We start from the raw sequence: 19,122 nt of genomic DNA, 5'->3' as shown, positions 1-19,122 counted from the left end.
TATTACTTTTTCTGCACTTTTCACTGTGTCCTACATCCATTCGTGCTGGTTTTAAATGTATCACCACCTGCTCCTTACAGGCTGCAGAAAATGTCTAACCCAGCTTCATTTCTGGTGTTTGAAATATACATCAGTCGGTCTGACATTTATCTAAATTGAGTAGTTAGTGAGTTATAGCTGGTAAACTATAAGAAATTCAAGTAAAATGCCTCTCAGAACATGACACGGCACAAATTTGAGCTTCAAATGAAACTGAAATAAAACCCTGGACTGCAGAAAATACTGATAAACAGAACTTGTTGTTAGTTAGTTAGTTAGTGTACATTTCACAATTCTGGGTGAGCAATCATAACAAAAACCAAAACCATGACATTACTAATAACATGAGGGGTTCATAGGTCATCAGCAGTGAGGGGACATGTCTGATAAAAAGCCTCACACATGGAACACAGTAATAATGATACTAAACCATCTCTCGCCCTCCTCTACTCTCTCTCTCTCTCTGGTGATCAAACAGCGCCCTCTTCCTGTTATTTGCTAGATGTTCCCTGTGAAATCCAACCAGTGGATGGATTTACTCTACATTTGCATTCAGACTGCAGAGCAGGGCTGTCAGCTGCAGTCCTGTTTTTATTTTTTTGTTTTGTTTAGCGTCATTATTCAGTCGAGTCAGAATGAATGATGGAGACATTTCTCACTGTGATGTTGCTTTATAGTCGACACGCTGTGAATGCTGGGATTATGACTGAGTCAAACGAGCATTTGATGCAGCGTATGAGACATTCTCTTTTGATTTAAAGGAAGGTGTCGCCTTTCCTCCTGGTTACTATGCAGAAAAGTGAGCAGGCTGCAAAAGACAACCTCTCGTTTTACTGCTGAGTCACTGGCATCACACACACACACACACACACACACACACACACACACACACACACACACACACACACACACACACACACACACACACACACACACACACACACACACACACACACACACACACACACACACACACACACACACACACACACACACAGGTGAATGATAAGGACAGGTGAATGAATGATGAGGACAGGTGAACGAATGATGAGATCAGGTGAATGAATTATGTGGACATGTGAATGATGAGGACAGGTGAGTGAATGACTAGGACAGGTGAATGAATGATGAGGACAGGTGAGTGAATGATGAGGACAGGTGAATGAATGATGAAGACAGGTGAATGAATGATGAGGACAGGTGAATGATAAGGACAGGTGAATGATGATGACGACAGGTGAATGATGGGGACGACAAGTGAATGGTGAGGACGACAGGTGAATGATGAGGACAGGTGAATGACAAGGCCAGGTGAATAATGAGGACAGGTGAATGATGAGGACAGGTGAGTGATGTGGACAGGTAAATGATAAGGAGGACAGGTGAATAATGAGAACTGGTGAATGATGAGAACAGGTGAATGATGAGGACAGGTGAATGATGAGGACAGGTGAATGATGAGGACAGGTGAATGATGGGGACCGTCAACTGGCGTTAATTAAGACCTTTGACCCATGTTGACTGATACATTGTGTTTATATATTATTTTGTCAGTTCTTTAACTTGTAAAAGTTTGCCTTTAATTAAAAACATTTTATGTGTGTTTTTACTTTAACAAGAGTACATCTAGACCAGTACTTTTACTTGTACTTCAGTAAAATGTGGTACTTTTACTTGAACAGAATATTTTAGTACTCGTTCCCCCTCTGGTGGTGTAGTTGTCTGTATTAATGGTTGTACCAAGTCTTTTTTTTTCTCTGATTTCTGGCACCAACAAGGCATTTTAAACCAAAAAAACTGCTGAAACAGATCTTTCAGACAGAGAAGAGTGTGCACAGAAATCTCAGTAGATCAGCAGTTTCTGAAACACACAGACCGGCCTGTCTGGCACCGACAAACAACAATGACACGTTCAAAGTCACTTAGATCACCTTTACTTTCTCATTCTGATTCTCAGTTTGCACGCATCGATTTGCATTTATTGTGTATTTCATGAGTAGAAATTTAACAGTGTACACACAGTATAGAGCATATTATTTACATACATATACATACTTTTCTGTCCACGAGGCCAAACACCAGCTCCAGCTTTGTGATGACGTTGTCACGCCTCTTCACTTGTCGGACATGTACTAATGCTGTTTTGGCACCTCCTCATGGCCGAAAAACACAGTCACACAAATCATTCAAGTGCTTTCATTTGGGAATACTTAATCAAAATTAGACATAAGTTATTTATTGAATAGTTATAGTTAGTTAAGCGACCACAAAGTAAGTAATTAGTTATTTATGGTCCATGGTGATTAATTTATGGATGACTTTGCATCAGATGTGATGCTCTGTCTGTCTGTGGCTGGTGTACAGGACACGAGGCGCCTGCTCTGGTGTAGTGGGGTGATGAGGCTGCAGTTGTGTGGGTGGCCACACTGGTTCTCTCTCCTTTACAGGGGCGTGGCCCCGCTGCTGCGTGGATCAGCACCAAGGCCAGCGACAGCTGTGCGCAGCACTAAAACGTCACACACAGGCCGGACATGACTTTTGTTTAGAGGGAGGGGGAGAGAAATTAACACATTTGACTGTTAATTATTCACACAGGTGATGTGATGTAAGTTTTATTTACATGAGTAGGGTGTGTTCATGTGTGTGTGTGTGTGTGTTAACATTCACTCAGGCTGCTCCTGCACCACTGATGTTTCCATCTGTGAGCGTGCATGGTGACTCCTTAATGACTGCATTCTGATATTGCAGAGGTGGAGGCTGGATGCAGACTGCAGCACAGCACAGCACAGCACAGCACAGCTCCACTCATCGATCCCATTTACCTTTTTGCTGGGATGGCAAAGAAAAGCTGCAGTGACAGTGGACAGAGTGGACTCAAAGTAACATGAGACAGTCCAGTGTGGGGGGGACATTAGATTACGCATGTCATTTTTAATATGATGTGAATTTAAGCGTGTCTTAAATCCTTAACCTCAAAGGAAACACGACATATTAAAAGTGCAGATATATGACATATACAATAGTTTATCATAAAAGCATAAACTTCATCAGGAGTTTGCTGTTGTGTTGACGCATGAGTGAGCCCGTGTGTGTGGAGTGGGTGGAGGATGAAAAAAAAGAAAAGAAAAAGAAAGGGGAAAAAAAAGTCAGGTTTTCCCTCATCTGGTGCTGTTTCTGCGTCACATGATGCGCCGGCGCCGTCTCTATAAAAGCACCTGTTCTGCTCACACAGGACTCGCATCTCACTTTCTCTCTCTTTCTCCCACCCACACACACACACACACACACGCGCACGCACACACGCACTCATCCTCACGCGCTCCTGAACTCCACTCACTCTCTGTCTCGGCAAGTCGAGGAAACATGAGTTACTCCAGTGATATTTACACCAGCAGCTCCTATCGGAAGATCTTCGGAGATGCCCCGCGCTCCGGCCGCGTCGGTCTCGGTGGCGGCAGCAGCAGCCCGTCCCGCCTGCACCCTGCGGGATACCGCAGCAGCCACCGCACCTATGGCTCCCCCTCCGTGGTGTCCTCCAACTCCTACCGCAGGTCAGCGGCGCCCGGCCGCGTCTACTCCTCCATGGACCGGGACTCCGGGATGGACCTGAGTCAGTCCACCGCCGTCACCAACGAGCTCAAGATCATCCGCACCAACGAGAAGGAGCAGCTGCAGGGTCTCAACGACCGCTTCGTGTCCTTCATCGAGAAGGTGCACAACTTGGAGCAGCAGAACAAAGTCCTGGAGGCGGAGGTGACGCTGCTGCGCCAGCGCCACAACGAGCCGTCGCGCCTGCACGAGCTCTACGAGCAGGAGATACGCGAGCTGCGGGCGCGCGTGGAGGAGCTGACGCACGAGAAGAGCCAGATGCACCTGGACTGCGTGCAGATGAACGAGACCCTGGAGCGCGTGCGGGAGAAGCTGGACGAGGAGACCAGGATGCGCGAGGAGGCGGAGAACGCGCTGAAGGGTTACCGCAAGGACGTGGACGACGCCACCATCGCGCGCCTGGAGCTGGAGAAGAAAGTGGAGTCACTGCTGGACGAGATCGCCTTCCTCAGGAAAGTTCACGAGGAGGAGCTGCAGGAGATGCAGACTTCTCTGCAGGCCACACAGGTGAGGACCACCTCCCTCCTCCTGAGGAGGTCAGAGGGTCTGCAGGTCCCTCATCTGTCAGGTGCTGCTTCACTGTGCTCCACCTTTCCTTTAAGATCCATAACTCAAAAGAAAAGAAAAGTAGAAACTCCAGTAGAAACAATTAGAAGGGTGACACATGACAGCCAAAAAGCAGGAGGAGAGCCACAGACCTTAAAGTCCTCATTAGTTTTATTAAAACAAAACATATTCACACTTTAAAACCACCATTAAAATGTTTTTACTCTTCTTAAATCGTCCATTTAAAGGATTTGTCCAAATAAAAATCCTATATACGCTCCTTAAATGATCCAATGTAAAGGATATTTAAAATAACAAACTATGTATACACTTCTTTAATCTCTCAGTTAAAGGATTTATAGAAATATATGTTACATATATGTGATGTAAATTAAATATGATTCACCTTAACGCTTTCATTTAAAAATATAATAACACTTTTGTATTATTATTATTATTATTATAATATTATCTGCTGCTTTCCCTTCATTTCTGCTGCAGTGATCATGCAAAGTGATCATAGGATTTTCCCTAAGTTTCCTCAGATGCAGGCTAAATAAATAAGATTTTATTTTTTAAAAATGACCTGACAAACACACACACAAACATCTCTTCATATAGACATAGCGGCGCAGAAAAGGAGATTTAATGCACACCAGCAGCAGTCCTGATGGTGGAGTGAGCACACTGCGCACCGGATAAATGATGGCACTGCAGTTCCGTTTCAGCACCATGCGCTGTCCCTCCACCTCCTCCTCCTCCTCCTCCTCCTCCTCCTCCTCCTCGTCACGCCCCCGTGCAAACTTTAACATGGAGTGTATCTCACATGCTCTTTTTTTTTTGCGCTATAGGTGCAACAGGTTTTTTTTTTTTTTTTTAGATGTGTTGAAACACGTTTGTTATAAACGCAGAGCATCTGATTATTTATGGTGTTTGTATGAGCTGAGGCTGCAGAGGAGCAGGGAGGGGAGGAGGGGAGGAGGGGAGGAGGGGGGAGGGGTTGTGCGGATAAATCACGCATAATTCAGGGGTGTGGTCGTCCCAAGATGCAGCAGTCGAGGCCAACTCTCTCAGCTACACCTTATTATATCACAGGTTACATAAACTTGTACCAACCCTTTTTCTTTATGGTTATAATCAGAAAGTTTTGCTCATTGTGTCCAAGCCAAGGATCAATTCTCTGACAGTGCAGTGATATCAGGGGGGAGGGTGAGGGGAGGGGGGAGGTCATGCGTTTGAGTGATGGTTGCCAGGCAGATTTCTCCAGGGTTTCAACTCTTCCCTGTACAGGGATGAAGTTGCCATGTAAGCGACTGAGTCATCTGCAGTCCACCTCACTGGAGCTGGACTGCAACTCAGCTCATCAACACCCTGCATGCACAACACTGTAGTTTCATGTCCTGTGCTGCACCATGCAGACAATTCAGAACATAAAACATTCATAATATTTGAAGCAGGACTTCAAATATCAGTTTAATATTCACCACGTACACATTTCAGGCCTGTACATAGAGTAAAGTTGCGTGTTTCCTTGCTCCCTCCTCTCATGTCCAGGTGTCAGTGGAGATGGACATGACCAAACCGGACCTGGCCGCCGCGCTGAAGGACATCCGCACTCAGTACGAGACGCTGTCCTCCAGGAACCAGGTGCAGACCGAGGAGTGGTACCGCTCCAAGTTTGCCACCGTGACCGAGGCGGCGGCGCGCAACCAGGACGCCATCAAGCACTCCAAGGAGGAGCTGAGCGAGTACCGCCGCCAGGTGCAGGCGCGCACCCTGGAGATCGAGGCCCTCAGGGGCCACAACGAGGCGATGGAGAGGCAGATCGCTGAGATGGAGGATCGTCACAACAACGAAATTGGAGAGATGCAGGTATGATAATCATTCATTGTGTTTATATTGTAGAGTGTTAACTTCTTCTTTATTGGAACGGCTGGTGATAGTTGGGCTGTGAATGCATCAGCACAAATGTGTTGTTTACACCTCAGTATCCTCAAAGTAAACAGTTGGGACATCTAATTCAGACACTTTTTGCATAATTGGCCTCAGAAATGTGATAAATGCATTTTATTTGACAAAATATAGCCTTTTTGACTACCTTAAAATGCAGATTGACTCTAAAATAATACACTTTTGTGTGTTATTTCCAACTATCATCAGCATCAGACTGACATCAGTGTCTGCATACACTCAAGGTTGTGTAACATACAGTTTTGTTGTTGTTACTTATCAGATTGTTTTATTTAACCACACATGAAAGAGAAATCTGATCAAGCCAACAGCATAAAAACACAGTCGCGGCTGATAACGTGGCGTTAAATGGTCTCTGTTCCCTCATCTAGAACTAATAACACACACAGGTCCCACAGACATCACTCACAAGTATTGGATTCTGCCACAAATATCACTCTCATCAGTTTAACACAGCGCAGTGGAAACCTGAGATATCTATTTACAGGAGGTGTATATTTCACATATATATAAAAAGAAAATCAATGAAATTCTTCAGAGTTCAGTGTTTGAGCACAGAACATTTTTTTTTTTCTTTGATCTCAGTCTCTCTGACAAAATAATGAGATTTCACAATGTGATTGTCTGTGTGTGTGTGTGTGTAGGACACCATTCAGCAGCTGGAGGGCGCTCTGCACAACACCAAAGGAGAAATGTCCCGTCACCTGCGCGAGTACCAGGACCTGCTCAACGTCAAGATGGCGCTGGACATTGAGATCGCCGCCTACAGGTTGGCTTACGTCACTATGCCGTGCAGCTCACTAGTCCCCGTTCCCCTTCTTATTTGTAACATTTATCGACATTTACTTATATTCGAGTAGACTGGAAATCACCATTTATATTTAAAGTTCAGTGCATACACTGCCAAAAGAGGCAAATCTGCAGATTGTATCTCATAGAATCAATGCCCTCTCTTTCCTGGGGAACTACGGTGGCCTGCGGTTGCATAGCCACTGTTAGCAGCGAGACGCCGTGTTTCTACCGGAGCCTGTAAGGACAAACGCGAGAGAACAAATCAAGCGTTGCGCTTTACTTGTAGCGGAAGTCCCGCCTCCACTCTCTCCGCTTCGTCTGCGGTAGCTCGCCCTCTCCCTCGCCTCACGAACCTCATCTGCTGACACGGAGAAAGACGACGAGGACGACATTTGACCGGCTGAGGACACCGTAGCGCTCAGGGAAGGGAGGGGGTGAGCAGAGGAGCAGTTCTTTGTTGTAAATTTCAGCCTCTCCTCTAGATGGCACTATAAACTACTTACTTCACCTTTTTTAACGGCGAGCGTATCGCAGGCGACACGTTTGCATTACCGCTATTACGCGACGGTTTGTGCCATCGGAAAAATTCCAGCATGTCAAAGCCAACGTGTGGTTATTACGATAATTTCACTCACGCTGTTGCAGGAAGCCGGAGGATCAGGGTCTTTGTCACAAGAGAGGAGAGATATGAAAAATGAGACAAAAACTCAAAGAAATCTTACTTTAAACACATTTTATACTGTTCACATTTCAAATTGAACACGCAAAATCTGGCGTTTGCGTACAACTACAGTACACTGCAGCAAAAGAAACCAAGTTTTAACAAGCTGTGACGTCACTTAAGGACCTGAACGCTCATTTTGAAGCCTCAAGAATTGCAATTTGCGGACATAATAATAAAATGCATTTTTCTCCATTAAAACAGACTTCTTTTTGAAGTTGCCCCCTGGTGGTTACTCATTATACTCTTACTTCCTGGTTAGCTTCAACCAGCAAACCAAATGAATTTTGCCTGCATTTTGCAGACAGTCTATGGTTTTTACTGATTTTGAACATAGGAATCATCATTTTTATCACTTATATCGTGTGAAACACAGACTATTTTTTTTTTGTATTGTTGTACTTTTTATTTATCCCCTTAGGGAAAATCCTCCTCTGCATTTAACCCATCCTTCACTAGAAACCTTCCTAAAATTAGGAGCAGCCACCGAGCAGCACCCAGGTAGCAATGGGGGTTGCTCAGGGGTACCCCAGCCCTTTTTTTTTAACCTGGTTGGGACTCGAACCAGCAACACTCCGGTCTAATTTACCAACTGTGATGTTGTATATATATCAAAATAGACGGTTGATCCCAGAGACTAGGATTATAATAACAATGTAACCAAACAAGAAGGTCATCATCTCTCTTTCCTTCTCTGTGTACAGGAAGTTGCTGGAAGGCGAGGAGTGCCGCCTCAGCTCCGTAGGGGGCGCCATGGTCCATTCGGGCTACTCTGGCTACTCCTACATGTCGGCCCGCTCCTACACTCTCGGAGCGTCCAGGAAATCCGATGCCAAGCCCGAGGAGGAGGAAGAGGAGGAGGAGAACGAGGACGAGGAGGAAGAGGGAGAAGAGGAGGGAGAGGATGGCGAGGGAGAGGGAGACGACCAGGAGGAAGGCGAGGAGGCGGAAGAGGAGGAAGAGGAAGAGGAGGAGAAGCCGAAGGAGAAGGAGAAGAAGGGTCCCACCGGCAAGAGCAGCAAGAGTTAAACTTGCTCGTCTCACCGTCGTCTTCATCATCGTCAATAACACATTCCACGTCTCCCACCCTGTCACTTGTATTGTTCTGGTTACTGTTCACATCATCTCAAAAGCACACACACACACACACACACACACACACACACACACACACACACACACACACGTTCATGTACAGCTATCCTAGTGAGGACACTCATAGACCCATTACCTTAACCCTTAACCACAGCTAAACCCTTAAACCAGGTCTTTACACTCTTGTTGTGAGAGACCGGCCAAAATGTCCTCACTTTCACAAAATGTCCCCACTTCCCCTTGTGCTTTTATTCGGTCCTCGCAAAGACGTATGTACAAGTACACACACGCGCACACACACCTTCTGTGTTGTCGTGTCTCTGTTTTCTCTGTAACTCAGAAGTCGATTAGTCCAGACGTTTGTTAGACAGCGAGAGAGGAGCGGGTGTTAGGCGACACGTGCGGTAATCGAGCACGATGGCACACACACACACACGCGCGCGCACACACACAAAAAAACGACACTTTCCTCATACGAGCAATTGCAAACGTGCCATTAACGAACAATATTCACCAATAAGAGCAATCAATCAAACTTGAAAAGTCACAACGTTTGTCAGCACGCACACTTTAAAGATAAATGCACAGACCACGGAGCATGACAAACAAGCCGGTCCAACTTTTACGGTGCTATTTGATTTTTACTTATAAAAGTTGGGGGGGGGGGGGGAGGGGCAGTGAAGTGAACGCGGGGGATTTGGTCACCGATCGAAAGCTGCACCAGCGAAATGGTTCAGTCAGAGCTTGTGTTTGCACTGTTGTACGTAAAGCTCACGTGTTGCAGCAGCATGTTTCCTCTCCTCTTTCCGCCACTGCTTTCCGTTACTCGACTCTTCAACCTCATCCCACCACGACAAAAAGAAATGTACCGCTGACCATTCGAGCCCTCGTTTTCCCATCCCCATCCCCCCCCCCGGTCACAGCCCTGCAATAAAAGCAGCTCAGAGCTCAGTGTATATGGTTGTGTACGTGTGCTCACAGAGTGGCTGTTTTGATTTGTTTCTCAGTTGCTTGGAAGGAGGAGCAGCTTCTCCACCACAAAGTGCATCTTTGGGAATGAAAAGTTTAAATTGCTGCTATATATATGTATTAGGGAATATAAATGATCCCCCCTTTGATTGGTTCATTTGTCAAGGATTGTCTTTCGCCACCTTCATGTGTTGCACACCTAGAACTCACTCCTTACCCTTCGTTTGTTTCCCCCTTTGTTTTTACTTTTTGCTCGAAATAGGCTGGCTGTGGGTGTCAGGCAGCTGACGCTGACACTGAGAGCTCTCGGGCTCAGACTGTGTGTGGCAGGTGAGGCAGATGCTGCCGGGGTCATGGTTATACGGTGCAGAGTCGCATATAAGGGCTATTTTCACTCTAACTCCTGGCATCACTGTTGTTCATTATCTCCCCCCCCTCCTCCCTCCCTTTTTTGTTTTGTTTTTGACAAATGAATCAATCAACAGGCATGACTGCATGGCCTGACTCTTGGAGCTTGATTATTTTCTGGATGGGATAGATTTATTTTTGCTTGTCGTGTGTTCAACTTAAAAAAAAAAAAAAAAAAAAAAAAAAAAGATGAAAAAAAACTTGCCTTAATCATGACTTGGAGTTAAAATATACACGTTTTCACCTGCATCTCACTTGTTTCTGGGGAGGCTGAGGAGTGCGGACTCTTTCCAGACTGCTATACAACTGTGACTGTATTATGTGCTGCGACCTCATGCAGTGATATTCCTCTCAAAGCCAAATAAAACATTTAATAACCAAACTCCCGCCGCATCTCTGTGTCGTCAGTGTCTTGCAATACTGTGTGACTTCAACTTTACATGTTGGCATTGCAATTATTATATAATATTCCAATGCCAAAGGCAAGTTTATTTGTATAGCTCCATTCTTACACAAGGCAATTCATAGTGCTTTACAGGCAGGAAATACATTTGAAATTAAAACACAATCAATTAAAAAATCAATTATAGAAATTAAAACCATTTAAAACAGCAAACAATTTAAAATCAAGCAGAAATGAATGCAATTTAAAATCATTTGAAATTTAAACACAATACATTCAAAAATCAATTATGAAATTAAAACAATTTAAAACATTAAACAACTTAAAATCACGCAAAAAAAACAATGCAATTTAAAATCATTATTTTAAAATTATTAGTGGTTAAAATTGTAATGCACTTTATTTCTATAACCCTTCACAACAACCCACAGGTGACCAAAGTGTTATTATATAATATTAATTTGCATAAAAAGTCATCTATTGTCATATAGTGCTGCATCAAAAACAGTGACAGGTGTTGCTGAATGAGATGAATATGATGATTATTCCTGAATTTGCTGAAAGTCACAGATTCAAAGTTATTCAGCAGCCTGTGCTGATTACCAGTAAAAGCCTTTGTCATCATTGCTATCGACACACACACACACATTGATTTATGGCAATTTAAAGCTTTCTCAACATTAATCACATCATCAATAACTGTCATGACCAAGAAAACTGGTTGTGTTTCGTTGTCTTGTGTCAATGTTGTCTTGTGGTTTCCTGTTTTATTTTGAAATGTCACCCTCCGCTCGTTTCAGGTAACTTGCTCCTTCCCCTTGTGTGTTTCCCGGGCTTGATTGTTTCCACCTGTTGCCCTTTACCATGTGTGTATATTATGGTCTGCCTCTCCCTTTGTCTGTTGCCAGTTCGTCACCCCTGTGCCAGGGTCTTGTCAGGATTTGTCAACGTTTGCGCCGTGTCGCTGTCTCATCAGGTTTTGTACTTTTGTTTGCTACTTTGTCAAGCTCTTGTTTTTGATCGGAGTTTTTCCCTTGAGTATTTTTTGTTTGTTTGTTTGTTAGCTTTAGCCCTTGTATTTGTTGGTATTTTTTTTTCCCCTCATGAGTGGTTTTTCGTTGCACTTTCAAAATAAAAGATATAGTTACATTTTTTAATTTGTCTCCTGAGTTGTGCATTTGGGTCAAAGTCCTTATTCAGTTGTGACACTAAATTCTTTTCATTTAATATCTGGGTAACACTTAAGGTTAGGGAACACATATTCATCATTAACTAGGTGCTTACTAACATATAAGTAGCATACTCGCTCTTTATTAGTAATCATTAAAGGTGAAGTAAGTAGTTTATAGTGCCATCTAGAGGAGAGGCTGACATTTACAACAAAGAACTGCTCCTCTGCTCAGCCCCTCCCTTCCCTGAGCGCTACGGTATCCTCAGCAGGTCAAATGTCGTCCTCGTCGTCTTTCTCCGTGTCAGCAGATGAGGTTCGTGAGGCGAGGGAGAGGGCGAGCTACCGCGGCCGTAGCAGACGAAGCGGAGAGAGTGGAGGCGGGACTTCCGCTACAAGTAAAGCGACGCTTGATTTGTTCTCTCGCTTTTGTCCTTACAGGCTCCGGTAGAAACATGGTGTCTCGCTGCTAACAGTGGCAATGCAACCGCGGCCTGCGACCATGTTATTTTACATGACTTTTTGAAACACTACGAAAATGAAACAAAAACTATTATACAGCGACTAGACAATGCAGGAGCACATAATATGTATAAAAAAGTGGATTTTGGGTCATATAAACCCATAAATACTACACAGTGTCCCTTTAAAAAGGGATATATTTTCTTCTACACTTTTATTCAGTGGCTAAAACCCTGTTTTTCCTTCTGTCTCTGCCAGTCATCGATTCAGTCAGAGCGACTGTCCGGCTCCTGGGTATGGTGGACAGCAAGGACGGCTGAGCTCAGCAGAGTTGGCGCTGATGATAACGTGACAACATAACCACACTGCGGTAAAGTGTCTCGCGTTGTCCTCTCCATCCTCTCGCTCCTGTCTCCTCACACTATGCAAACACATTTTTGATGGCCTCCACAGGCCGAGGCAATGCGCTGGGTGTGGCTGTGGTGGCACTGGTGATGTGTGGAGCTGGCTGCTGCTGCTGCAGGGGGGCGGGGCTTAAACACTGCTGAGGCGGAGCCTGTACGGCATCACAACTGGGCCACTTGGGTCAAGACCTGCTGCAGGATTTAAGGTGTGTGGGCCTTAAAGTGGACAAAGGTGCAGCTTCAGGAGGATCCAGAGATGCTGCTCTCACTGCACTGATTTATTTACTTACTGACACATATACGACACAATATATCACTTAACATGTGCTGTAAGGTCAGCATTTGTAATTGGAAGCGCCCACTTGTTCACATTCACGCCCACAAAACGGTGTTCAGCAGTCCTGAGCATCGCTGTCTAGCCCCGCTCGCCTCCACAGTCGATCCTCTTGCACGGTCATTAATGCAGCTGCATAATATTTGCTGGCTGTTACTATCGACTCGTGGCAGCTTCTGCTTCCCTGCAGCCAGAGGTGAACGATGGAGGAGGCTGTGATGGATGGCAGTTGCCTGCGTTAGCCCACACCGACAAGGCTGTCACCAGCAAGAGCTTCATCACAGCCTCACACTGTGTGAGAGTGTGTGTGGGGGAGAGAGAGTTAGCACGGTGGCAAAAAGCATTATCACCTCAAACAGGCAGTCAATACAAGTGTCAGAAAAGCAGGAGGAGGGAAGATGTTTCCTCTAAATCATAGAGGGGGAGCTTCAGGGAAAAATACGTGTAAGACGATACGACAGAAGAGCAAGGACAAACCGGCAAAGTCTTGCCTGGATGTGTGCGGCACAGTCAATAAGACGTTAGATGCTTTACGACAGATAGCTGTGCCACTGCAGTACAGATGGATTTGCTCCGTTTGCTCACCATCTGCAGAGAGGGTGAGGATTCTTCTCTGATCAGACTTCAGGATCATTCAGTGATATGTTAGCACAAAGCCCACAGGTGTGTGTGTGTGTGTGTGTGGGCTTTAGGGGAAGAAGTTGATGATAATATTTACAGTGATATTATTTCGTCTTTTCAAACTAAGAACGCGCAATAAAATGTTCTTTGTTCCAGTGGTTCCCAAAGTCTGGGTCAGGAGCCACATATGGGTCATGGGAACATTTTCGGGGTCCCAAAACTAATTTAGCAGAATTTTCCCAACCTGTTTAGATAAGATATTACGACGGAGTATTAGGGCAAAACTTAAGAAAAAAAAAAAAATTGAATCGAATAAAGTAGTAATCTTTCAAGAATAAAGTCGTAGTATGATGAGAATAAAGTTGTGATCTTTAAAGGATAAAGTCGTAATATTATGAGAATTAAGTTGTAATCTTTTGAGAATAAAGTTGAAATATGAGAATAAAGTCGTAATCTTTCAAGAATAAAGTAATATGAGAATTAAGTCGGAATATTTCGAGAATAAAGTCATAATCTTATGAGAATAAAGTCACGATCTTTCAAAAAAGTTGTAATATGAGAATAAGGTCGTAATATTTCACGAATAAAGTCGTAATATGAGAATAAAGTCGCAATCTTTCAAGGATAGAGTTGTAATCTTTTGAGAATAAAGTTGGCTGTAAATGAGTTGGTTTATTTTGCACAAATTTGCTCTTTTCATGATTTATATTGTGATTATATAGTTTGCCTTTGTATGTATGTACCCACTGTTTTATCCTGTTTGCACAGATTTGTGCTTGGAAAGAAGAAACAAACGAATTGAGCTGGTGCTGGTAAACAACTGAAGACCAGATGCTAATAAATTCTCTGAACAGAAGCTTTAAAAGGCTGAGATATTGTAATTTACTTTCCAGCTCTTGTTTCCACACCGTATATTTTGTCCTGATTAAACTAACAAGATGTAATGTTGATGGTGAGCCTTAGAAGCGCTGCTGTTGGGCACATTCTGCTCCTTCTCCTCCTCCTCGCTCTTGGCAGAGCACGCTCACTGTATTTCCTTTCGATGATACATCAGTTTAATTAAGGGCTGCAGTTGTACACATTTGTCCATAATTGTTAATCAATACACGCTTGCAGGGTAAATGATCACAGGCCCGACGATCCTGCCTCTGCTGGACTGCGGTGATTTGTGGTATTTTTGAATTTTTAAAGCGTGAAAAAACGCACGTTTGTTTCTCAGTCAATTGTATTCTTTGATATTAAAATGAACGGTGGAAGATGCTGCTCTGCTGCCTCTGAATGACTGACGCTCTCTGCTGTGACGCAGAGTTATGACTCGGTTAGGTGTCAGAGGGCAGATTTATTGAAAATCCAAGTCCGATCAACACCACGTGGCTGCTGAGCGGACGGCTGGCGTGTCCTTGATTTGGCCACGATGCTGCTGCTGCTTCTCTGTGTGTGCCGAGCTCTGCTGTCAGCACTTTCTGTTGTTGTGGAGGTGCATACATAATTGAACCATCCTCCTCCTCCTTCTCCTTCGCTGCCCTCCCGAGACCCTTTACAGATAAAGCAATAAATACTCCACCTCAGCATTTAACAAACACCCCTGCGCCTGTTTCCCTGTAAACTGGGAGTCTATGGCCGACGTGTAATAATTATACATCCCCATTTTGTGTGACAGTTAAACACAGGGATTCTGGCAAACGCAGTCATCGGTGACCTTGCTGACGTCTCGAGCGGACGTTCGGGGCCGGCCGAGGCTTTCATTCACTGCACAAACTTGGAGTGGATGCATTCCTGATCAGAGTTGAGCTGCTTTTCCGTCGCTTACATAATAGTTCCCAGCTCGTTTTGACTTCAAGGACCATTCGTTCAGTGTATCTCTCTGCCTTGTCCTTCCCCTCTCTGCTTCTCCCAATCCTTCTCTCTCTCTCTCCTTCTCTAAATCCATGGCTATATATAGACTTCTGCATTGCAGATGTCCCACAGCTCTGCAGTTCTGGAGGAGCCGCTGAGGAGTCCCAGCCAAAAAAAATTTTTTTTTTTTTGCCGTCATACATACACACACACACACACACACAGAGAGAGAGAGACAGCAGACTGGACCGTGGGCCACAGGGTGGGGACAGCTCAGGCATGACAAGTCTGTACACAGTAATGACACAGCAGAGCACAGTCCACCACAGCAGAGCACTGCGGCAAGGGTGAAATGCCCCCAAAGGAATGGCGTTAAAGGCACTGCAGTCGTAATACCTTTGGCCGGGTGGGTCACTGTGTTTCCATCATTGTTTTTGACGACTTAAAAGAACACAGTTTCACCATTTTGAAAAAGCCTTTCATGGATGCACCATCACACGTGCAGAGACAGAATTCGTTATTACGCGAGCATGCAAGTCATAAAAAACATGAAAAAATTATATTAAATTAGTTACCATCACATATCACATACTGGTTTTGGACTCCAGTCACATTTAAAGGGACACTGTGTAGTATTTATGGGTTTATATGACCCAAAATCCACTCTTTTATACATATTATGTGCTCCTGCATTGTCTAGTCGCTGTATAATATTTTTTGTTTCATTTTCGTAGTGTTTCAAAAAGTCATGTAAAATAACGTGGTCGCGGGCCGCGATTGCATTGCCACTGTTAGCAGCGAGACGCCATGTTTCTACTGGAGCCTGTAAGGACAAACGCGAGAGAACGAATCAAGCGTCGCTTTACTCGTAGCGGAAGTCCCGCCTCCTCTCTCTCCGCTTCATCTGCTACGGCACCACGGTAGCTCGCCCTCTCCCTCGCCTCACGAACCTCATCTGCTGACACGGAGAAAGACGACGAGGACGACATTTGACCGGCTGAGGACACCGTAGCGCTCAGGGAAGGGAGGGGGTGAGCAGAGGAGCAGTTCTTTGTTGTACATGTCAGCCTCTCCTCTAGATGGCACTATAAACTACTTACTTCACCTTTAAGACACATTATGTAACCATCGTTGGTCATGGCTGCTGGTGTCTGATGATTTTTTTTGTGTGTGTAAGTTAAGAGATTAGATGACTTGTCGTGACTCAGTGTGCTCGGTTAATAACGAAGTGAATTCCTTTAGGGAAAAGTCTGAAGTGCAACACCATGAAATTAGGTGATGCAAAGACAGACAACAGACGCAAGCAAATTGAGTTTTACGAGACACTTTTGTAAAGTAATGATGGTTGATGTAATAGTCAAGTTGCCAATGAAACCCAGATGATTTGATAAGAAGAAAGTGCAACAGTCTGTTTTATTAAAAGTATGAACAACTATGTCTATAATGACTTAGAGTCAAACAGTTTTGTTTACCCTGATAACGCAGATAAAATGAGCCAGAATTCACTTTTTTTTCAGTCGCTTCAGGAAATAGAGACGAGAAACCCAGGAAAAACAAAAATGCAGATTTATATAATTCAGTTTTATGAGCTGGTTTTTGTGAGTGTGATGTAAGAAAGTGTAAAAAAAAATAGTGCAGCATCCTGATGTAAACAAACGTGTTTGTGTGTGTGTGTGTGTGTGTGTGTGTGTGTGTGTGTGTGTGTGTGTGTGTGTGTGGGCTGATACATTCATCACTGCACCGTGACAGTGTCACCTCCTATTGAACTGTTTTAAGCTTTTCTCATTCTCACATGTGCTGCAACAACGGTGCGCCATTAATAATTTATAACTGCTGCTTTCTGTCAGGACACATACACACACACACACACACACACACACACACACACACACACACACACACACACACACACACACACACACACACCACAGCGAGAGAGAGAGAGAGAGAGAGAGAGAGAGAGAGAGAGAGAGAGAGAATGAAAGAACTACAGTGAGCTTTTGCTGCCCCTTGGTGTTACAGGTGCAGATTACACATCCTCGAGTAGAAGTATAATTATTTAGTCCCGTCTTCTCAAAACATTAGACATTAGTTCCAAATAAATTCATGATGTCATAGGTCCGATAAAAACACATTGCATTTTTTTTTTCTTACTTTAATGATGTACTTGTTGTTGCAGAGGTGGAAAACGTTTTAAAATTTGAAGTACTTCAGTAGTGAATGATGAGGACAGGTGAATTGGTGCTTATTACGGTCAGAAAGTTAAAGCATGCATTTGTGACCTTTGACCCAGTTTGACTGATACATTATGTGTTTACATATTTTATTTTGTCAGCACTTTCATTTGTAAAGCTTTGCCTTTAATTTAAAGGTGCCGTATGTAAGAATGTGGCCAAAAAACGGTTACTACATTCAAATTCAAAATACCGAGGTCTTTTAGGTTTGATTTTCTGACGTAACTGGCAACCCGCAGTTGCTCGGCAGCTGAGACTCTACTGACCGCAATGATTGGTAGACGGCGGTAGGTGGCGCCACATGCCAAAACATGATTTCAAAACATAAACACGATTTGCAGTCTGCAAAATATTTTTTTATGCAAATATTTTGTCTGTACTGTTGTTGTTGGTGAGTTCAGTTTGTTATATGAACATTAATCCTGAGTCTCTGTGACATATTAGGAGGATTTTATGGCCAGTTGCTTCAGATTTATTACATAATGCACCTTTAAAGCAATTCATTTGAGATTTGTGTACAGAGAAAGGTGTGAAAAAGAGAGAATATCCAGTGAGCAGCAGTTCTCTGGGGGGAACATACCTTCATGGTGCCAGAGGTCTGAGATCTGGAAATGAGTGTAATGCATCAGTAACTTCCCAAACAAGGTATGAAGAAAAAGACTCTGTCTCTGAACTCACAACATGTAAGACGACAGGAGTCATGTGTACATAATAAAGTGGCTGCTAAGTCTAACCACTATTTGGTGTTTGGAGATAAATGAAAAGTGGAACTTGAATTGACCGTAAATAATGTTATGCAATAATGTAAAGCACTGTAGTAAAGAATGTACATATTTATGCAAAGACCATGTGGGGGCCACGGTTTGTCATGACTAAGTTATGTAATAGTAACACATTATTTATAGCACATTACAATTATTTGTATACTTCTTCCCCCCATGACGTCAGAGAACTGGAAATAAAGTCAAGTTTACCAGGACAGAATACAAACTAGGCAATGGTTCCTTCAAAATAAAAGCACAGATTCACATATTCAATTATATTTATTTATTTCAAAAATTCAGGTAGTTTTTGTTAATCATATGATGTATATATATATATATATATATATATTGTTATAGGATTAGTGATGTCTACTGGTGAGATTGTAACAAACAGAGATCTCCTCCACTCATCCCTTCACTTAGCAGACAGGAAGTTGCTCTTATGATTCAAAATGCAAAATGATGAGGCGACAAAAAAAACAAATGATTTTTATTGTTACGCAATTACACATTTACACACAATCAAAAAGTACTAATGCTGTACTTATAAACACTCCTCGATGTTATACTTTGTTAGACTTTGAAAGGGACACAGTGTGTATGGTGTGCGAAATTCCATGGCCACCACTGGCTTTGCTGTTGACCTGGCTGATGAAAGGAAAACTTTGATTTTATTCTGTGTTCTATCACATTTTGAATGGAATTATGTGATTAAAGGTTGATCTATATAAGTGTCAACCAATGAA

The 19,122-nt window shown here is 43.6% G+C and overlaps 1 protein-coding gene across 1 annotated transcript; it reads left to right on the top strand.

Annotated features, from left to right (window-relative positions):
- Positions 1–3,402: 3,402 nt before the first annotated feature.
- Positions 3,403–8,707, top strand: neff1 (neuronal intermediate filament family member 1; the record flags this gene model as incomplete). The annotated part of the gene is made up of 4 exons (XM_083903007.1): positions 3,403–4,155; positions 5,749–6,066; positions 6,810–6,934; positions 8,383–8,707. 4 exons carry the CDS (start codon positions 3,403–3,405, stop codon positions 8,705–8,707), a joined length of 1,521 nt encoding a protein of 506 aa, XP_083759133.1.
- Between the last annotated feature and the right edge of the window lie 10,415 nt (positions 8,708–19,122).

The sequence above is a fragment of the Microchirus variegatus genome (assembly GCF_963457635.1).
Source record: "Microchirus variegatus genome assembly, chromosome: 16".
Taxonomy (NCBI): Eukaryota; Metazoa; Chordata; class Actinopteri; order Pleuronectiformes; family Soleidae; genus Microchirus; species Microchirus variegatus.
Note: the sequence above shows the minus strand (reverse complement) of the source record. Positions and strands in the feature narration are given on the sequence as shown.